Genomic DNA, 23,205 nt, shown 5'->3' with positions numbered 1-23,205 from the left:
TAATTTTAAAACAGGTACCCTTAGAGTAGTAAAATATAAAAGTTCATATTTAGGTAGAGATCATAAAATGTATGCTAGATAGAAATGGTATACTGGAAAATTGCATGACTATGTATACAAATTGTATTACCTCTTCAAAAATGTATATTCTAGAAATGAACATGTGTACATCTAAACAATGTTCTGCACTTACAGTATCTGGAAATTTTTATAGATAGATAGATAGCTTGTGAGTTTAGTTATTATTCAGAATTAGCATCTTTTTTTGTTTGTTTATTCTTCAATAGTATTTGTTAAACAAGTTTAGGCTTTGAGTGGGTTGATATCACTGCTCTTTTGTAAGACAGCAAGAAAATCTGGAAGACTGACAGCAATCTGCAAAGTTTGTAAGTATCCCATAGTTTTATATTGTATAATTGTAAATATATTTAAGTATGATTAAATCAAGAATAAGTAATGCAAGAAAAGACTTATAAAAGTGTAGAAGAGTAGCATCCTTCATTGCACACAGAATGTAAACTGAGAAGAAATGGGTATCACGCTCTAACAACTCATGTCTTCCAGAGTATGGGGTCAAGGCAAGCAAGGTTTCCATTAGATTCATCTAGCATACAGGTTAGAAGGGAATGCTCTGAATCTTCAATGGTGTGGAAAATAAGTAGATTAGAGGAGCTGAAACAGTGCATTGGAGCAGTGAACTGTTTAGTTACGAAGTGGAAAAGAACAGATAAAGAAGGGAATGAGAGAATGACAATACCGAATAAACTTTTGTAGTCTTCCTATAAAGATACATATGAAAGCCGAACAGAAAGCCATAGGACATAAAGAGGGCTTACTAAATTGTTACAGAACAAAAAAGAAATAGATATGTTTCATAAGACAAATAAATCATTTATACACAAGAACATTGGGGAAGATTTATCAAAGGATTTAGACTAAATTTGTCGCACAATAAGTAACAGTCTAAATATGTGTGACTTTTTTGCAACTTTTGCTTTAGAGGACATTTAGAACATGATGCATTCTAATCTATTTTAGATAAAAAAAAAATGCATTGGTGCTGAATTTATCAAAAGCGACTTTTCGGCAACAAGTCGCATCGGCTTAAAGTACGCTGAAATGTCAGACCATGCTGGAGCAGGTTTAAATACAGTGTAAAGCATAGATCCCAAAGTCTGTGCGCAGAATTTATAAAGAGCCGTAAGACTTTTGATAAATTAGGTGCACAATAGACCGGCCTAATGCTCTGTAGTTTGGTCTATATTGATGCAGGACATAGACAGCTTTGATAAATCTCCCCCATTGTGTTTAAATGATAATCTAGATGATAATGATCTAGTTAACAAAAATAGCTAGGCTTTTTTTTAGCTGGGACAAAGCAGCCAACACTTGCACATGCCCCATCAGCCATCGCCTATCTATGCCCCTAAAAAAAAGAGTATTGTACTCTCCCATTCAACCAATAGGCTACAGTATATTACAACATAAGCATTTTTTGGTCAATTTACCATACTGATCTAAAAAGGTGACATGCATAGTTGCTGATAAAGCCATATAATAAAGATCACAATCCAGAAACCACCAACATAGATAAAATAGAGATGAAAGCCAGTAGTTCGAGAAAGAAGTTACTAGTATTATAGTCTTTCTGTGTAGATTTAGATGCTTAGCTAAAAAAAACACCACGGAAGAATGTGAAAAACAGGTATCAGAATCACACAGATGCACTGCAAACAAAATTTTTGTTGGGTCTACCTACTGTCCACTTTCAAAAGGATGTAGAGTCCCCTGCAGCCTCAGAATCAGAAGCTTCTGAGCCAGATCCATGACCAGTATCTTGTGCATCTGACTGATCAGAAGACGCTTTTTTACTTGAGTTTTGGATTTCTGAACCCTGTGAAGCCTGAGAAACATTGTCCTCCTCTTGGCTCACTGAAGAGGTATGACTTTGATTACCAATGGATGATATTTCCTGGCTAACATCATTATCTCCCTCCTCTTCATCACTTTCTGCAGTACTCTGTACATCAGTTTGTTGACTGCTCCGGCTATAGCTTTTTTCACTTTTTGACGCAGATGCTTCACTGACATCATCTGCATCCTCTTCGCTGTCAGCACCACTTGATTTGCTGGCATAATCTTTTTCTTCTTCTTCTGACTCCTCCTCTTCAGAACCTTCTTCTATAGTGCTTTGTATTTCACTATCAACTGATTTCTTGGATCTGTAGCTTGACTTTGAACTCTCTTGTTCACTCTTTTCTTCAGATTCTCCACTTACTTCAGATTTTTTGTCAGAACTTCTCAAGGATGATTTTGACTCTGCCTCAGAAGCTGATACGTCCTCATGGGAACTGAGTTTTTCACTTTCCTCTTCAGAATCCTCCTCTTCAGATTCCTGCTTACTAGCTAGGGATTTAGAAATGGATTGTTCATCATCTTCTGACTCTAAATTTTCATCTCTTTCTTCATCAGAATCTACTGTACTTTCATTTGCATCATCGTGGTCCAAGGTCACCTTCAAATAATCTTTATCCTCCTGTGATGGAGAGGTGCTGCTCCGTCTGGATGTTTCATCTGATGGTTTTGAGGATGTTTTGTCTTCATCTTCTTCTGAATCTTCACTTTCTTCAGATTCACTGTCTGCAGTTACGTTTATCGAAATGCCAGATTTACTTTCATCCCTTTCAGATTCACTTACATCTGAATCATCTTCATCTTTTTCACTCCCGGCAGTGGAAGTTTTGGTTGATGAAACTACTGACTTTCGACGAGGGTGAAGCTTCTTGGCTACAGCAATGCGTTTTATGGCTCGATCAATTTTTCTTGAGACTGAATCAGTTGATTTTTGGAAATAACTTCCTTTAATGACAACACTATCATCACCTTCTACTTGTCGTGCAGAGACCAACTTGGCATATGTGGAATCTTTTCCGCTACCTTTTACTTTCTGGAGAATCATTGGAAATATTCTAGCTTTTTTCCAAGCAGACCGATGGGTACCTTCTGCAGTCTCACTGGCTTTCTGAGCACTGACAGCCACTCGACTTAGCTGCATAACTGCTTTTAATTTTTTCCTTCCTTGACTGCTTCTAACTACTTGCATACCACCTCTGGATGGACCAGGCCTGCCTGCAATACTTCCCCTGCCTGGGCCCTGCCCTCTAATGCTCCTTGGGGTAGGTCTGCCACGCATTCTTCCCTAAAATTTTGGAAAATAATTAACATAAACATTTACTGAAATGATGCTGTTTAATTCTTTAAATGGTTTCTTTTTCATTATTTTTTTAAACCATCATAACAAAAAAATTGCAGAAATCTACTTTAGCTTTGTGTTATGAACATAAAAATTTAGTATTGCACTGATACAGTATTTACTATTCAAACACACAAAGTATATCAATTTAGGTGATAAGATTATAGAACTAGAATCCACTATTTGAATACATTTACTAGGTTTGAGGAAGTAATTTTTCCATTTTAATCCACATGGCTTCCATGGAATATGGCCATATGAACCAAAAGGGTTTTCATAGAAAAATAGTATAAGTGGTAGTGCAACTTATATAATGCATAATATTTAGTGCAATTAATTGTTAGTCAAATTGGTCAGCAGACTAGGCACTTTAGGGCAATGTGAAATTCTAAAATGTCCTAGCAACATTGAAAAAAATGGGGTTTATAAAAACCTGCACATGAAAAGCTTCCTTTGTTATGACTCATTTTCTGTAATAAGGTCCTATACTGATGAATGATCACTTTACATTCAGTAGAAGGCCAAGGTATATCATAACAGTCCGTTACTTCTGTGATATATATATATATATATATATATATATATATATATATATATCGTCAATGTTATGTTCTAAATATGAAATATCAGCCCATTAATAAATGTTAATATCTTTACACTTACATCTCCCTCTGCTGAAGGTCTGTGTGGACTGTAGTAAAATCCACCATCAGGGTCAACAACAGCTTCTCCATAGTCTTCATACATGCCAGCTGGTGATAATAACCGCCGTCGACTTCCATATTGTGGCAGTTCATACCTGGAAAACAATATAATTTACATTTAGTAGTTGCAACACATCTTTAAAAATGGGTTCAACAAACCAGATATGAACATTTGCACCCTCTGATGCATGCACTTACTAGGCACATTTTGATTACTTGTGCATTTGCATGCATAAATAACCAAAATGTGCATAGTAAATGCACAAAAAAACTGTTAAATGATAAAAAAAAATCTCTACTACATCCATATAGCGAGTGAAAATATTACAAACTAAACTAGTTTACAAACTAAAGGTTTATTCTGGTTTTGATTTTAGGAATAATTGCCACCTAATAATTTCTAACATTTATATGTACACATTCACATCGACCTATTGGGTCTGCACTGATCCTTTACTCATCCATCTGTATACATCTATTGGTATACATTTACTACTGTATAGAGGCTAACAACAGAATTGCAGCATTGCACAGCAACTGTGAACTGAAATACAAATCAGATCACTTCTTTCATTTTTAGCAAGGCCTCTGCAAAATGAAAGAAGCGATCTGATTGGTTGCTATGGGCAACTGGCCAACTTTTCCTTTTTCACAGGTTTTAATAAATCTCCCCCTATATTTCTAATTAAAATGCACTGTTTTATTACGGTACATACCCATGCTCATAGCTGTAATAATCTTGTCCATAATATTCTTGACCAGGATCAATTCCAGACTCCATAGATAATTCCTTAGGGAAAACAAATGATAACCCATCAATGTTACAGAACATCATTGGGATTTATCAATAGCTTTCTTATGTTTTATGCACACACCAATCTTACAGACTTTATAAAAAAAAAACATGTTTATACTAAAAGAAAGAATTTAAGGCATATATGAAGGACAAAGAGATCAACGGTAAGCATTTTGAAATAGGGAAACTATGGGGACAAAAAGGTGTCCAGAGATATTACTGCTTTTTCAAAACAAGCCTATAGATATTGTTTAGTCTTTTGGCATGAGGCTAATAGTGGGATAAACAAATGTGTAAACTTAAATTATTATGAAGTCAAGGTAATTCCATGACTATGATACCCTAGATAAAGGCAGAGGTGCACTAGAATTATGATCTTTGGTGGTCCACCTACTGGAAATGTCACCAGTCTAATTAAGGGATTGTCTCCAAAGAGACAGATACAGCTGCCACCATACAGTAGAAGCCCTGTCAACTAAGAAATTTACAAATAAGTAAGGTATGGTAGCCAGTCATATTATACTACTTATCATAATGTCCATATTCATATACAGTAGACCTGTGTAAAACTGAACATGGGTAAAGTAACAGTTCTACAAACTTTTGTCCTGACCGTTTGATCCCCACCATAGTAAATGTGAAAGGGAAAAAATATGGAGACCTTCTAGCGAGTTTAGAAGTAACATTATGGCTTATTCTCATAAATGCATTTTGGTTGCTTTAATTCTGCCCCAGTGACTGTACTTATAAACCTGCTATGTGCATCTTGTATCCATAAATAAAACACACAAGCACTGCCATTCCTATTTATTTGATCAGGATTTCCTGTTGCTGTGGTCGGGGATGTAAAATGCTGTTTATCTGATCATAGCACAGCACATCTGAATTACCGCCAATGTATTAGAGACAATCTTCATCCATTTCAGTGCCCATAATTCTATTCAATGGTAATGGTTATTGGTGTGGTTTTCTAATAGATTCATCTGGGATTAGTTAGTACACATAGATTCATAAATGAAAATAGCAAAATATGCTAATGTACTACCTCTGGTTTCAGAAGAGATGGTCTCAGCAATTGCTGTTGCTGGTGCCATAGAAAAAGACAGAATGATGAAAGGAGACATTGAAAGAAGAGAGAGAGAAGAAATAAGGAGAGGCAATTTAGCGTTTGTGACATGCACATTCAATATTCAAGGCACAGTACATTCTTGGCAGGAAGTCAGCACTGTATACAGTACTATAACTTGAATTTGTTTTTAGCTTGATTTGAAAGGGTGATGTCTTCAGCTTGCATACAAAAAAAAGTTAAAGTACTGTACAGAAAATGACCTTCCAGAACAACAGCATATACAAATTTCTGCAAATACAGACAAATACAGAATATGTGCTCAAATTCACTATTCACTCAAAGGGGTTTTCCATTTTAACAACTTTTTAACCCCGAATTTTCTTCTGATAAGTCGGGGGTCGTCTTATACGCCGGGTATTGAGGTCCGGGATAGGAATATCTATGATTATCTGCCCAGGCCGGCTCCCGTGTGTGGCTGCAGGCGGGGGCCGGCCAAAGCAAGTAAAAACTAATACTGTAAACTAAAAACCAGGGTGCCTCCAGCTGTTGTGAAACTACAACTCCCAGCATGGCAAAGGCTGTCCGAGCATGCTGGGAGGTGTAGTCTTACAACAGCTGGAGAACCCCTGGTTTTTAGTATACACTATAAGTTTTTACTTGCTCTGGCCGGCCCCCGCCTGCAGCCACACACGGGAGCCAGCCCGGGCAGATAATCATAGCTATTCCTATGCCGGACATCTCTGTGTCCCGAAAAATCTTTTCCAGACATAAGGATGTCCGCCGGTCTCTTACCATTCCCCGGCGTCCTCCTGCGATCCTCCTTCGGTCCTCCTGCGGTCCGGTCCTCCGGCTCTATCGTTGTACGCACGGGACGTCAGTGACTTCCTGTGCGTACAACCATAGAGGCAGAGGAGCGCAGGACCAGGAGGACCGCAGGAGGACGCGCGCCGACTGGGGCCTGGTGAGTGACCGGCCGTGCTATCTTAAGTGATCCGGTCACCGCTCCCCGGTCCCGGCACCTACTGCTATGGTCCATAGGCCATAGCAGTAGATGGTGACCCGGGCCGGAGGAGAGGTGATCGGAACACTGTATATGGCTGGAAGCTGTATGTCTGTTGGGGGGAGCTGCCAATCTAATGTGGGGGAACTGCCTACAAATGTGGGGGGAGCTGCCTACTATTGTGGGGGAACTGCTGACCTAATGTGGGGGGAGCTGGCTACAAATGTGGGGGGAGCTGGCTACAAATGTGGGGGGAGCTGCCTACAAATGTGGGGGAAGCTGCCTACTATTGTGGGGGAAATGCTGACCTAATGTGGGGAAATGCTGACCTAATGTGGGGGAATTGCCTACTAATGTGGGGGAGCTGCCTACTAATGTGGGGGAACTGCTACTAATGTGGGGGAGCTGCCTACTAATGTGGGGTAACTGCTGACCTAATTTTGGGTAATTCCCGACCTAATGTGGGGGAGCTGCCTACTATTGTGGGGGAGCTGCCGACCAAATGTGGGGGAGCTGACGAGCTAATGTGGGGGAGCGGGCAACCTAATGTGGGGGAGCTGGAAACCTAATGTGGGGGTGCTGGCAACCTAATGTGGGGGAACTGCCAACCTAATGTGGGGGAACTGCCAACTTAATGTGGGGGAACTGTCAACTTAATGTGGGGGGGAACTATACTGCCTACCTAATTTGGGGGAACATGATGCCTACCTAATGTGGGGGGAAATATAAGGTATCGTACATCGCGGTAGAAGGGGTAGCCTTATATGGTGAATATATCCCAAATTCTCTATTTTAACTGTAAAAGTTGGGGGTCGTCTTATACGCCCAGTCGTCTTATACGCCGGCATATACAGTATTGTTTTTTCCTCTAACAATAAGTTGTTCACAGAATGTCCCACTTCTGTGACTTTTTAGCTCTTAAATGCAAATTGTTTGGGAACCCAGCAGAAGGTATTGTATCATTAAGCAGTCCCTGTCATGTACAGATGTATACTTCCCTCAATTTAATGTACACTTCTATAACCTGTTAAAATGCCAAGAAATACAAACATGGACAGGCACAGGCCCCAATGACTAAAATGGCTTGAATGTAGTGAGCTAGTAAATATACTTGACTCATTTCCAAAATGTCTACGTGTTTGGATTTAAACGCACACCTCACCTTTGAATCAAAACACAAATGCATTAAAATATGTCCATTCTTACTTCCGAAAAACAGGAGAGAAGGCGCTCCATAGGGTAATACCACCAGAGATGGGGGAAGGGAAGAGTAAAAGCTCATTTTAAACTGCTCACACTGGGTGGTTGTCTATCCTCATACACAACAATGGAAATCGCTTGGATACAATGGTCCGTCTGCGGCCCTCCTGGTGTGGATTCCACAACGTATAGGTACAAGACAAGGCTTCAGTATAGGGTGCAGGAGTACATCGGTGCTGAACGGACCCAGGACACAGCAGGTAAGAAAGTAAAATCCAATTTATTTGATGCAACGCGTTTCCCTGCGCAAGCACAGATTCATCAGGCCTGATGAATCTGTGCTTGCGCAGGGAAACGCGTTGCATCAAATAAATTGGATTTTACTTTACCTGTTGTGTCCTGGGTCTGTTCAGCGCCGATGTACTCCTGCACCCTATACTGAAGCCTTGTCTTGTACCCATTCTTACTTCCGGGCATGTGAGGAGCGCAGGGCAGGTGCCGCGCCGCATGGACAGCCAAGAGGGGTCCTTCCCCACTCACCAGTCCCTCAGGGGTTCCAAAGCCCTTGGGGATTGCGGGGAGCATGCAGCTTCTCTGCCGGAAGCAGCAGGAGTCGCGGAGCTCCGGCGGCCGCATGCGGCCTCACAGCAGGGGACGTCATCTTCTTCTGCACTGCGGGACACAACGGAGGCTGGAGTGAACCTCCCACCTGCCGCCAGCACTTGTAAAGGTACGCGGGATCAGACACCAGGGGCTGCGACAGATTACTCTTCATTAGGCAGCCCCAGGAGAAATAAGGGGCTGCTCTATTTGCCAGAATACACTCCTGTCACGCTACATAGAAGAATGGACAGCTTCTCTGTGCAGCACAGCAATGTTAAACCCCTGCAGCCGCCTCCATCATTGCACCAGGTCAGAACTGTTCAAGCTTCAGTATTACTCAGGAGCTGCTGAGGGTGTCCAGGGACTCTTTCTACTCTCTTTTAAAGTTACAGACTGTGCCCCCTTTACTGACCTGGTACCAACCACTCATGGACCGCTGTCTCAACAAAGGGTCACAACTTGTGGGTCCCCCAGCTGTGCAACCCCCTATGTACCTGCTGTCATGTCTGATATTTCTGTGTTCACACACAGCCATTTGGATTTGCTTGTGTTTAAACAGTTTTATATACCCTGGTCAGGGAATAGTTCATGTATCTGGCTTTTTCAGCCAATAGCTCCTAGAGGGTGTCTATTTAATGTCAGTCCAGTCTAGCCTCTGGGTTGGTGATTGACTTCATTATATCCTGACTTGCTAACATGCTGCTTTGGAGCTCTTGGTGAAATACTCTTTATTTGGGCTTTTAATCTACTATTTTGCTTTAGCATGTACTTTGTATTTTATGGTTTAGCCATGGTTAGGTGGCATGCTTATAGCGGATTTTAATCTGTTTGTATAGTCGGCTTTAGGATTTGTATGTTCTTTTTGCTATGTGTCTGTTTACACTGTGTTTTCTCTTGTATCCGTTCTTATGAAGTTCTGTGTTTTATATTTCTTTTTTCCTACTGGGCCAGCATCCTGTCCACACTGGTGAGTGTGCCTCTGGCCAGTAGTCTATTTGGATTTATTATTAATGGCTACTTCGTTAGTTGGAGTGGAGTGTACAGTTTGTGTGTCCAGTGTGAACAGTGTCCTATGTTGCATCCCTGTTACCTGTCCATGGGGATTCCGTGTCTACTGGAGGTGTTTTGAGGGACTGCGATAATTCCTGTTTAGCGATAGATCCGGTTTACCGGTCCGAGGGGACTCAGAGGGTATTATTATTCCTGTGTCTACCGGAGGTTTTTCCAGGGGATTAAGCTTATTCCTGTTTTGTTCTGGAGTATGTTCAGACTTATCCGTTTTCCTGTCTGGTGTTTTGAACTCTATATGTTTATTAGTTCTTTATTCAGATCTTTGGAGTTCTGTTCATGACCGCTTATCTATAGTGTCCTCTGTTCACGACCACTGAGCCCCCTGTTCATGTCCGCTGATATAGTGTCCTCTGTACTAACTCTCTGATCTGTGTCCTCTAAACTTTATACTATAGAGTTCTATGTTCGTGTTATGTTTCGGGTTTTTGACCGACTATTTATTAGTATGTGTTTTTATTAGGCCCCTGAACTTTAGTTCGGCGAGGGAACAGCGCCCAGTTGTCGATCCACCGTTTAGAGTGGATGGGCAAGTAGGCAGGGAGAGATGTTTTAGGGTCAGTTTAGGGTTCACTCTCCTTGTCCCTCGGTCAGTCCCTGACACCTGCACTCCAAACAGCCCCAGCTGCTAACTCAGTGCCCTCTAAGGGTGCTCAGCCCCATCCTGATAATATGGAGGTAGTCAGCAGCCAACCATTGTTTACCCCTGAGGAGGGTGCCCAGACATCATCTGCACCCCCTCAGATCCCTCCCTTGGTTGGGGCCTCAGAGGTCTCCTTTGCTTCCTCCATGGATCTTCAGACCTTGGCGGCAACCCTGGTCAAGCTAATGACTCCTACTATACAGACGACTGTGGGAAACACCATGTGCTCCACGTTAACACAATTGCAACTGGACTTGGGGGCTCAAGCGGATCGACTGGAGGAGGCAGAGCAGTGCATCATAGCGCTGGAGGATGAAAATAGTGGTCTTGCTACCAGACTTTGCCAAACTGAAACAGACCTCTGTTATGTCAGTGAAAAGCTGGAGGATCTGGAAAATAGAATCGGCCGCAACAATTTACGAATAGTGGGGTTTAATGACTCTTGCCCTCCTTTAGACCTGCAAGACTTTTGCAAAAGGGATTTACCCAAGGCTCTTGGCCGGACGCATAAATGCTAAGTGGAGAGAGCGCGTCGAGTATGAAGGCTTCAATCAGGTCCCTCCCAGGCTTGACAGGGCGAGGATTCGCACCCCCGGCAAATCATATTCAAATTGCTGGACTATAATGATAAAGTGAAGCTCCTGAGGGCTTATAGGAAGCACTTCTCCCCGCTTACGTTCCACAACAAGAAATTATTGCTTTTTGAGGACTTTTCAGCAGAGGTTGCCAAACGCCGGAGGGCCTATAGTAAAATTTGCTCAGAACTGTTCTAAGCCAAATGGCGCTTTCAACTCCAGTACCCAGACACTTTGAAAGTTTTCAGTTCAGATGGCTCCTTTTCTTCTTACCAGACCCTGGCCGCAGCGGAGGCAGCCTTACCGGAGCTCTTGAGGGAACCTACCCGCGCCACCCGCTCTCCATCATGTCACTCTCCTTCTCCCAGAGACCGGGATGGCCCTCTTCATCATTCCTCCAGATGCAGTACCAGCTGCACAAGATCTCCGTTTGACTCATGGAAACGGCGCAAGTCAGAGGTAAGACGCGGCAGGGGTAGGAGCAGTCGTTAACCATCTCCAGACTGAGTATCCTCTATGTGACTGACTCTCCTAATTTTCTTAATGTGGAGATATGTCTCTCATGCTCTCCTCACCTACATGTCTATTGTTTTCTCAGTAAAGGGTTTAGTCCCCCCTACCCTTCCTTGCCCCCTGAGGGTTAATATCATACCATGTATAAGTTGGTGACATGAAATGTTAAAGGTTTACGCTCCCCACAAAGTGCATAAAAATTCAGCAATTTTTTTAAACGCCTGCATTCGGACATAGTCCTTCTTCAGGAGCACATCTAACGGAGCAGAAATTGTGGGTGGGCAAGGTGCTTGGCAGCCCCGCGGCGGACGGCAAATCTGGAGTGGTAACATTGCTGTCACGATTCGGCTTCCAGGTAGTGGATCCTCTGTGCCAGAGAGGGATTGGCGTGGACCGTGCTAGTGGACCGGTTCTAAGCCACTACTGGTTTTCACCAGAGCCCGCCGCAAAGCGGGATGGTCTTGCTGCGGCGGTAGTGACCAGGTCGTATCCACTAGCAACGGCTCACCTCTCTGGCTGCTGAAGATAGGCGCGGTACAAGGGAGTAGGCAGAAGCAAGGTCAGACGTAGCAGAAGGTCGGGGGCAGGCGGCAAGGTTCGTAGTCAGGATGGGTAGCAGAAGTTCAGGTACACAGGCTTTGGACACACTAAACGCTTTCACTGGCACAAGGCAACAAGATCCGGCAAGGGAGTGCAAGGGAGGAGACTAGATAAAGGCAGGGAGCAGGTGGGAGCCAATAAGCTAATTGGGCCAGGCACCAATCATTGGTGCACTGGCCCTTTAAGTCTCAGAGAGCTGGCGCGCGCGCGCCCTAGAGAGCGGAGCCGCGCGCGCCAGCACATGACAGCAGGGGACCGGGACGGGTAAGTGACCTGGGATGCGATTCGCGAGCGGGCGCGTCCCGCTGTGCGAACCGCATCCCCAACGGCAAAAACAGTGCAGCGCTCCCGGTCAGCGGGACTGACCGGGGCGCTGCAGGGAGAAAGACGCCGTGAGCGCTCCGGGGAGGAGCGGGGACCCGGAGCGCTAGGCGTAACAGTACCCCCCCCCCTTAGGTCTCCCCTTCTCTTTGTCCGGTAACTGCCTCCCCTGGGATGAGGACACCGGGAAAGAATGGAGGGTTTCCTCAACGGCAGGCAGTACAGCAGGAGCGGGAATGGGGAGGGAGGGCAGAGGGCGAGGCCTGGCACGGGGCAGTGTGACACCAGGACGGGGGCCATGGGGAGGCACAGAGGTTTGCCTGATGGGACTGGGAGGGGGGGAGAGGCACTTCCTGTGGCAGGCAGAGTCCCAGTTCCTGATCTCCCCGGTGGTCCAATCAATGGTGGGGGAATGAAGCCGGAGCCAAGGCAGACCGAGGAGGACCTCAGAGGTACAGTTGGGGAGAATGAAGAACTCAATCCTTTCGTGGTGGGGTCCGATAGACATCAGGAGGGGTTCTGTGCGGTAACGCACGGTGCAGTCCAATCTGGCTCCGTTGACCGCGGAAATGTAGAGCGGTTTGACGAGACGGGTCACCGGGATGCTGAATCTATTAACAAAGGACTCCAACATAAAATTCCCGGAGGCACCAGAGTCCAAGCAGGCCACGGCTGAGATGGAGGAGTTGGCTGTAGAGGAAATCCGCACGGGCACCGTGAGACGTGGAGAAGAAGACTTAGAAGCAAAAGATGCCACACCCACGTGAGCTGGGTGCGTGCGTGCGTTTCCCAGGCGTGGAGGACGGATAGGGCAATCCACCAAGAAATGCTCAGTACTGGCACAGTACAGACAGAGATTTTCTTCTCTACGGCGATTCCTCTCTTCCTGGGTCAGGCGAGACCGATCCACTTGCATGGCCTCCTCGGCGGGAGGCCCAGGCGAAGACTGCAAAGGATGCTGTGGGAGAGGTGCCCAGAGATCTAAGTCTTTTTCCTGGCGGAGCTCTTGGTGTCGCTCAGAAAAACGCATGTCAATGCGGGTAGCCAAATGGATGAGTTCTTGGAGGTTGGCAGGAATCTCTCGTGCGGCCAGCACATCCTTGATGCGACTGGATAGGCCTTTTTTAAAGGTCGCGCAGAGAGCCTCATTATTCCAGGATAGTTCAGAAGCCAAAGTACGGAATTGTATGGCGTACTCGCCAACGGAAGAATTACCCTGGACCAGGTTCAGCAAGGCAGTCTCAGCAGAAGAGGCTCGGGCAGGTTCCTCAAAGACACTTCGGACTTCAGCAAAGAAGGACTGGACTGTGGCTGTGGCAGGATCATTGCGGTCCCAGAGCGGTGTGGCCCAAGACAAGGCCTTTCCTGAAAGAAGACTTACTACGAATGCCACCTTAGACCGTTCTGTAGGAAACAAGTCTGACAACATCTCCATATGCAGGGAACACTGAGACAAAAATCCACGGCAGAGTCTGGAGTCCCCATCAAATTTGTCCGGCAGGGACAAGCGGAGGTTAGGAGCGGCCACTCGCTGCGGAGGAGGTGCAGGAGCTGGCGGAGGAGATGGTTGCTGCTGTAGCAGAGGCAGAATTTGCTGTAACATGGCGGTCAACTGCGACAGCTGCTGTCCTTGTTGGGCAATCTGCTGCGATTGCTGAGCGACCACCGTGGGAAGATCAGCGAGACTTGGCAGCGGCACCTCAGCGGGATCCATGGCCGGATCTACTGTCACGATTCGGCTTCCAGGTAGTGGATCCTCTGTGCCAGAGAGGGATTGGCGTGGACCGTGCTAGTGGACCGGTTCTAAGCCACTACTGGTTTTCACCAGAGCCCGCCGCAAAGCGGGATGGTCTTGCTGCGGCGGTAGTGACCAGGTCGTATCCACTAGCAACGGCTCACCTCTCTGGCTGCTGAAGATAGGCGCGGTACAAGGGAGTAGGCAGAAGCAAGGTCAGACGTAGCAGAAGGTCGGGGGCAGGCGGCAAGGTTCGTAGTCAGGATGGGTAGCAGAAGTTCAGGTACACAGGCTTTGGACACACTAAACGCTTTCACTGGCACAAGGCAACAAGATCCGGCAAGGGAGTGCAAGGGAGGAGACTAGATAAAGGCAGGGAGCAGGTGGGAGCCAATAAGCTAATTGGGCCAGGCACCAATCATTGGTGCACTGGCCCTTTAAGTCTCAGAGAGCTGGCGCGCGCGCGCCCTAGAGAGCGGAGCCGCGCGCGCCAGCACATGACAGCAGGGGACCGGGACGGGTAAGTGACCTGGGATGCGATTCGCGAGCGGGCGCGTCCCGCTGTGCGAACCGCATCCCCAACGGCAAAAACAGTGCAGCGCTCCCGGTCAGCGGGACTGACCGGGGCGCTGCAGGGAGAAAGACGCCGTGAGCGCTCCGGGGAGGAGCGGGGACCCGGAGCGCTAGGCGTAACAATTGCTTCACAAGTTGTTCTCGCACCACATTGTCTCACATGAAAGAGATGATAAGGGGCATTTTTCTCATTTACAACTAGTACATAATGGTAAAATGTACCACATTGACAATGTTTATGCTCCTAATGGTGATAACTCTTCCTTGTTTGCATCTTTAGCAGATACAGTCAATGGCTCTAGCGGACCGCACACCATCCTGGGAGGAGAATTGAATACAGTGCCTGACCCACTAATAGACACTAGACGCTTCGATTACATGCCTACCATCCCCCGTCAGAGTGACAAACTCCCCACACCTTTCCTGATGCGGCACTTACACCCGGACAGTCGTAAGTACACGCAGTTCTCACACATACTCGGTTCATGGTCTCAAATTGACCACTTCCTAATCAGTCCCCTTGTGTGCTCTTGCCTGGGAGAGGTGGACATAAGGGACCTGGTCATATCAAATTTTAACAAAATTTTAGGCACAGGCGTACTCTCTCCAGCTGCGAAACTGGAATATATTAATGTACTCCCCATGCCTGACAAGGACCCTTTAGAACCTGGTCCCTATGGCCCATATCTCTGATCGACCAGGATGTGAAGTTACTATCTAAGATCCTGGCAGATCGCAAACATTAGGAGGGCACTGGCAGTCATGGATAGTGTTCGGGGCCCGTCTCAGACAGCACCCCAACCCGCATTGTTCACTGTGGATGCTGAAAAAGCTTTTGACAATGTTCGATGGGACTGGCTGAGGCTGGGATAAAGTTTGGGATTATAAGTCAATTTAGCTCCTTTATAGACAGCCTATATGATGGTCTCACAGCTAGGGTACATACCCCAGGCATCTTGTCCACCCCCCTCCAGTAAGCTAAAGGTACACATCAGGGCTTTCCCTTATGGCCTTTATTGTTTGATCTGACAATTGAACCTCTGGCCAACTATCTGCTCTCTTCTGATCTCTTTAGTGGTATAGCCGTGGGTACCTGTTACGCCGAGCACTCCGGGTCCCTGCTCCTCCCCGGAGCGCTCGCGGCGTTCGTCTCTGTGCAGCGCCCCGGTCAGACCTGCTGACCGGGAGCGCTGCACTGGTGTCACCGGCGGGGATGCGGGTCGCATCCCAATCTCCTCACCTGCCCCGTCCTCTGGCAGTTCATTCCCGGCGTGTGCGGCCCCGCTCTCTAGGGCGCGCGCGCGCCGACTCTCTGAAGTTTAAAGGGCCAGTGCACCATTAATTGGTGCCTGGCCCAATCAGTACCTGCACCTGTGCCATATATGTAAAAACCCACTTCCCCTTCCTGTCCTTGCCGGATCTTGTTGCCTTGTGCCCTGTGAAAGTGTTTAGTGTGTTCCCAAGCCTGTGTACCCAGACCTTCTGCTGTTGCCCCTGACTACGACCCTTGCTGCCTGCCCTGACCTTCAGCTACGTCCAACCTTGCTCTTGCCTTATCCCTGTTTACCGCACCTGTCTCAGCTGGGGTTGAGTCGCTATCGGGTGGAACGACCTGGGGGTTACCTGCCGTTGCAAGTCCATCCCGCTTTGCGGTGGGCTCTGGTGAAAACCAGTAACCCCTTAGACTCCGTTCCCCTGGTACGGCCCACGCCATCACCCCACTGACACAGAGGATCCACCACCAGTGTCCTCGCTGCATACCAGTCCGGATCCTGACAGTACCCAGGAGGTTAAATTAGCCATGTTTGATGATGACATGTTACTTTACCTAACCAACCCCAAGGAGGCTGTCCCTAGAATTTTGAACTTTTTATCCTATGCCAGAAGCTTCACAAGCTACAGGGTCAATGCTGCCAAGACCATGCTACTGGTGTCTTATACAATCGTACATATGGGATCATTGGAAGGTGCAGGTCCCTTTTACACCGCAATCGCTCCTATTTCCCCAATGGCGCCCACCGGAGGGAGGGGGGGAAGGGGAGGAGAGGTTTCCTAGGTTTGTCCACATAATTGTTAGGATTCGGCAGGCTGGATGTGGATCCTCTGTGTCAGCGAGGGATTGGCGTGGACCATGTCGGTGGACCGGTTCTAGGGTTGCTACTGGTATTTACCAGAGCCCGCCGCAAAGCGGGATGGTCTTGCTGCGGCGATAGCAACCAGGTCGTATCCATCGGCAACGGCTCAACCTCGCTGACTGCTGAGAAGGCGTGGGACAGAAGGACTAGGCAGAGGCAAGGTCAGACGTAGCAGAAGGTCGGGGCAGGCGGCAAGGTTCGTAGTCAATAGCAATAGCAAGAGGTCAGGTACACTGGTAAGGCAAACACTGTAACGCTTTCTCTGGCACAAAGGCAACAAGATTCGGCAAGGAAGTGAAGGGGAAGTGAGGTTAAATAGACAGGAAGCAGGTGAAGGCTAATTAGACAGATTGGGCCAGGCACCAATCATTGGTGCACTGGCCCTTTAAGTCTTAGAGAGCTGGCACTCGCGCGCCCTAAGGAGCGGAGCCGCACGCGCCAGGACGAGACAGCCGGGGACCGGGACAGGTGAGAGACTTGGGATGCGATTCGCGAGCGGGCGCGTCCCGCTATGCGAATCGCATCCCTGCCAGCAGTGTCAGTACAGCGCTCCCGGTCAGCGGGTCTGACCGGGGCGCTGCAGAGAGAGGAACGCTGCGAGCGCTCCGGGGAGGAGCAGGGACCCGGAGCACTCGGCGTAACAGTACCCCCCCCTTAGGTCTCCCCCTCTTTTTGTCCGGAAGTCGCTCCACATGGGACGAGGACATTGGGAGCGATTGTAGAGTCTCCTTCTGGAGGACAGTGAAGTCCTGGGTATGGTCATCAACGGCAGGCAGTTCAGAAGGAATGGGGAAGGGGGGCAGAGGGTGAAGCTTGGTACGAGGCAGAGTGTTACCAGGACGGGGGCTATGAGGAGGCAAAGCATAGTCCTGATAGGCCTTGGGTAGACCAGGTGTAGGAGGAGGCACTGAGGCTTGCCTGACGGGACTGGGAGCAGACGTGAGGCATTTTTTGTGGCAAGAAGTACCCCAGCACTTGATTTCCCCGGTGGTCCAGTCAAGGGTAGGAGAGTGACGTTGGAGCCATGGCAGACCGAGGAGGACTTCAGAGGTGCACTTGGGCAAAACAAAAAATTATATTTTTCATGATGCAGTCCAATGCTCATGAGCAGGGGTTCTGTGCGGTAACGCACGGTGCAGTCCAATTTAACTCCGTTGATCGAGGAAATGTAGAGCGGCTTGACGAGACGGGTCACAGGGATGTTGAACTTATTAACAAAAGAGGTCAAAATAACATTTCCCGCAGAACCAGAGTCCAAGAAGGCCATAGCTGAGAAGGAAGAGTTGTCAGAAGGAGAAATCCGTACGGGCACAGTGAGACGTGGAGAAGCAGACTTCAGACCAAGAGATGCCACTCCCACGTGAGCTGGGTGCGTGCGTGCGTTTCCCAGACGTGGAGGACGAATAGGGCAATCCACCAAGAAATGTTCGGTACTAGCGCAGTACAGACATAAATTTTTATCTCTGCGGCGAGTACTCTCTTCATGGGTCAGGCGAGACCAATCCACTTGCATAGCCTCCTCGGCGGGAGGCACAGGGGTAGATTGCAAAGGATACTGTGAGAGAGGTGCCCAGAGATCAAGGTCTTTTTCCTGGCGGAGCTCTGGTGTCTTTCAGAAAAACGCATGTCAATGCGGGTGGCCAAATGGATAAGTTCATGCAGGTTGGCAGGAATTTCTTGTGTGGCCAGCACATCTTTGATGTTACTGGATAGGCCTTTTTTAAAGGTCGCGCAGAGGGCCTCGTTGTTCCAAGATAGTTCTGAGCCGAGGGTTCGAAATTGGATGGCGTATTCGCCTACAGAAGAATTTCCCTGGACCAGGTTCAGCAAGGCAGTTTAGGCAGAAGAAGCTCGGGCTGGTTCCTCGAAGACACTACGAACCTCAGCGAGGAAGGACTGTACAGTGGCAGTGACAGGATAATTGCGGTCCCAGAGCGGTGTGGCCCATGACAGGGCCTTCCCCGACAGGAGACTGACCACGAAAGCCACCTTCGACCATTCTGTAGGAAATTGGTCCGACAACATCACCAAATGTAGGGAACATTGTGACAGGAAACCACGGCAAAGTCTAGAGTCCCTATCAAATTTGTCCGGCAGGGACAAGCGGAGGCCAGGAGCGGGCACTCGCTGCGGAGGAGGTGCAGGAGCTGGCGGAGGAGATGGTTGCTGCTGTAGCTGTGGCAGAAGTTGCTGTAGCATGGCGGTCAACTGCGACAGCTGCTGTCCTTGTTGGGCGAACTGTTGTCCAAGTTGCTCTATTTGTTGAGACTGCTGGGTGACCACCGTGGTAAGGTCAGCGACAACTGGCAGCGGGACCTCAGCGGGATCCATGGCCGGATCTACTGTTAGGATTCGGCAGGCTGGATGTGGATCCTCTGTGGATTGGCGTGGACCGTGTCGGTGGATCGGTTCTAGGGTTGCTACTGGTATTCACCAGAGCCCGCCGCAAAGCGGGATGGTCTTGCTGTGGCGGTAGCAACCAGATCGTATACACTGGCAACGGCTGAACCTCGCTGACTGCTGAGAAGGCGTGGGACAGAAGGACTAGTCAGAGGCAAGGTCAGACGTAGCAGAAGGTCGGGGCAGGCGGCAAGGTTCGTAGTCAATAGCAATAGCAAGAGGTCAGGTACACTGGTAAGGCAAACACTGTAACGCTTTCTCTGGCACAAAGGCAACAAGATCCGGCAAGGAAGTGAAGGGGAAGTGAGGTTAAATAGACAGGGAGCAGGTGGAGGCTAATTAGACAGATTGGGCCAGGCAAATCTTAGAGAGCTGGCACGCGCGCGCCCTAAGGAGCGGAGCCGCGCGCGCCAGGACGAGACAGCCGGGGACTGGGACAGGTGAGAGACTTGGGATGCGATTCGCGAGCGGGCGCGTCCCGCCATGCGAATCGCATCCCCGCCGGCAGTGTCAGTGCAGCTCTCCAGGTCAGCGGGTCTGACCGGGGCACTGCAGAGAGAGGAACGCCGCAAGCGCTCCGGGGAGAAGCAGGGACCCGGAGCGCTCGGTGTAACAATAATCCTTTTAGCTGCCATGCATTCTCTATTTGCTAAATTGTTAGATACTACCACTATGCTGATTACCCAATTGAAATTGTTTCTAGAAGTAGATCGCTTTGGATGCCGAGAAGCATTCAGAAACTGCCACTAAGCATTTTTTCCCAAAATGGAAATCCTTTATTGTTACTCACTTTGACTCTCAGGGGATCACTGAGATTGTGTGACCATTTAGATACACCGTTTGGTACAATGTGGAGAGGTTATCTAGGGACGCTAAGACTACAGCATACGTAATGCTAAATACAGGCTGACCATTTCTTTTGAGCTGTGTGGCTCTCGGTTCGGATCCTCTGGGAGTCAAGGGAGCACCCTAAGGTATTGAGTGAGGCTTTTGCAGTGAGGAGTCATACTTTCTGCTTGTTCACATGGTATGGGGTAAAGGGAGGTGGGTGATAAATCTGCCTTCTCATCAACGATACCTATCTTAATTTTTACTTGAAAATGTCAGCGTTTTGACTGATGTCACTTTATTCTAGGATGCCTTAGTGCACTTTCTTGGACATTGTGACACTATGTTATTTTCTACTTTCCGTTTGGGGGTAGGGGAGGGGGGAGTTATTATAGGGATAATGGTACCTGTCACGGGTGAAGAAACTTTATGCGCTCTTTACATTCTCTGTGATGCTGTATTCTCTACCTATGCTCTTATGCATATTGTTCCACTGTATAATTTTGCTTTATATTGACAGTTTATTGAAAATTCTTTAATAAAAATATATATATATATATATATATATATATATATATATATATATATATATATTTAAAAAAAACAAAAAAAAAAAACATGTCCATTCTTGCATATGTTGGCATCTCATTTGGACAGCTTGCTGATGTACTGTATATGTGCCTAAGAGGAAGTCTTTGTAGTCTCTCTTGGATCTTGTTAATAGAGGGGCTCCCATCTATTGGTATTTAAAGATAGCCATCATAAACCAGATAATCCCCTTAAAGCCTTAAGGACTGAGCCCTTTTTCACCTTAACCTCTTAAGGACGCAGGGTGTACCTGTACGCCCTGCGCCCGGTCCCGGTATATAACGCGAGGTCACGCCATGACCCCGGGTCATACCGCGTCGATCCTGGTGGCTAATGACAGCCAGGATCCGGGATCTGGGCCAATAGCGTGCGGCACCGATCGTTGTGCGCGCGCTATTAACCCTTTAGACACGGCATTCAAAGTTGATTTCAGCATCTAAAATGAAAGTGAAAGCTTCCCGGCAGCTCAGTCAGGCTGTTTGGGACAATCGCGGTGAAATCACAATGTCCTGATCAGCTAGAATGCGAGCGGAGGTCCCCGATCGGCGATTAATTGCTCCAAGCCTGAAAACCCGGCTTGAGCAATCGACTGCTGATAACACTGATCTTTGCCGTGTCAATGCACGGCAATGATCTTTGTATGAGATCGGTATATGCAGTGCAATAGCCACTAGGCTATACCAATGCAAAAAAAAAAATGTGAAAAAAAAAAGATAATAAAGATCATTTAACCCCTTCCCTAATAAAGTAAGAATCTCCCCCCTTTTCCCATTTAAAAAACTTCCATTCCAAACAAATTCTCTATCCAAAGTCCAATGGCGCTCCTTCTCTTCTGAGCATTGTAGTTCGTCCGCAGAACACTTTACATCCAAAATGGGGTATGTTCTTACTCAGTAGAAATGGGGTTACAAATTTTGGGGGGCTTTTTTCTCTTTTGAAAATGAAAAATTTAGAGTAACACCAGCATTTTAGTGAAACTTTAACGAAAATTCATCAAACACCTGTGGGGTTAAGGCTCACTATACCTCTTGTTATGTTCTGTGAGGGGTGTAGTTTCCAAAATGGGGTCACACGTAGGTATTTATTTTCTTGTGTTTATGTCAGAACCACTTTAAAATCAGCCAAACTTGTGCAAATGTACATAGTGCGATCTTACTCCTGAGCATTGTTGTGCGTCCACAGAGCATTTTACGCCCACATATGGGGTATTTCCATCCTCAGTAGAAATTGTGTAACAAATTTTGGGGTCTTTTTTTTCTTACCTCTTGTGAAAATAAAAGTATGGGGCAATACCAGCATGTTAGTGTAAACATTAAAATTTGTTTACACTAATAGGCTGGTGTAGACCCCAACTTTTCCTTTTCATAAGGGGTAAAAGGAGAAAAAGCCCCCCAAAATTTGTAACTCAATTGCTCCCGCGAACGGAATACCCACATGTGGCCTTAAACGGTTTCCTTGAAATACAACACGGCTCCGAAGTAAGAGAGTGCCATGCGCATTTGAGGACTAAATTAGGGATTGGATAGGGGTGGACATAGGGGTATTCTACGCCAGAGATTCCCAAACAGGGTTACTCCAGCTGTTGCTAAACTCCCAGCATGCCTGGACAGTCAGTGGCTGTCCAGAAATGCTGGGAGTTGTTGTTTTGCAACAGCTAGAGGCTCGGTTTTGGAAACACTGCGGTACAATATGTTATACATTTTTATTGGGGGGACCGTGTAAGGGGGTGTATATGTAGTGTTTTTTACCCTTTATTATCTGTTAGTGTAGTGTTTTTAGGGTACATTCACACGGTGAGTTTCCCACTAGGAGTATGAACTGTGGTGGAAAATTTGCCGCAGCTCATACTTGAAGAAGGAAACTCACTGTAAACCCCTGCCCGTGTGAATGTACCTCCAGCTGTTGAAAATCTGCACTGACAGATCGCATACTGGGAGTTGTACTTTTGCAACAGTTGTAGGGCTGGAGGCAAACTGGTTGGAAAACCTTCAGATACTGTTACCTAACTCAGTATTTTCCAACCAGTGTGCATCCAGCTGTTGCAAAACTACAACTCCTAGCATGTACTGATCGCCAAAGGGCATCCTGGGAGATGTAGTTATACAACAGCTGGAGGTGCGCAACTACAACTCCCAGCATGGCGAGACAGCCGTTTGCTGTTCGTGCATGCTGGGAGTTGTAGTTTTGCAAGATTTAGAGGGCCATGGTTTAGAAACCACCGCACAGTGATCTTCAAACTGTGGCCCTCCAGATGTTGCAAAACTACAAATCCCAGCATGCCCAGATAGCAAACTGGGGGAACCGATCTTTAATCCCCCCCCCTCCCCCAATCTGCTATTGGTTGGTCGCTTCTGACCGACCAATAGCAGGGATAGGAGGGGAGGCACCCCTGCCACCTCACTCCTATCCCTTCAGGGAGATCGTGTGTGTCTTGGACAGCCCCGATCCCCCTTATTTTGCGGGTCACCGGAGACCCATATGACCCAGAATCACGGTCTGAATTGACTGGCGATTTGCGGCGATTGCTTACATGGGGAGGTCTCTGGACCCCCCTCTGCGAAGTGTCGGGATGCCTCCTGAATGATTTCAGCAGGCATCCAG

At 47.2% G+C, this 23,205-nt stretch overlaps 1 protein-coding gene across 1 annotated transcript in view; it reads right to left on the bottom strand.

Moving 5' to 3' along the window:
- Positions 1–368: 368 nt before the first annotated feature.
- The window catches only part of PCDH15 (protocadherin related 15), a 1,516,206-nt gene continuing 1,493,369 nt past the window's right edge, over positions 369–23,205 (bottom strand). Inside the window, exons 35-36 of the mRNA XM_056530010.1 lie at positions 3,917–4,052; positions 369–3,199 (exon numbers count right to left, since the gene is read on the bottom strand). Coding sequence (XP_056385985.1) covers positions 1,769–3,199; positions 3,917–4,052 — 1,567 coding nt within the window. The 3' untranslated portion in view covers positions 369–1,768. The remainder of the gene's footprint in view (positions 3,200–3,916; positions 4,053–23,205) is intronic.

Source organism: Hyla sarda, chromosome 7 (genome assembly GCF_029499605.1).
Source record: "Hyla sarda isolate aHylSar1 chromosome 7, aHylSar1.hap1, whole genome shotgun sequence".
In the NCBI taxonomy this organism is placed as follows: domain Eukaryota; kingdom Metazoa; phylum Chordata; class Amphibia; order Anura; family Hylidae; genus Hyla; species Hyla sarda.
The sequence above is the reverse complement of the archived record's forward strand: the minus strand, read 5'-3'. Positions and strand labels throughout refer to the sequence as shown.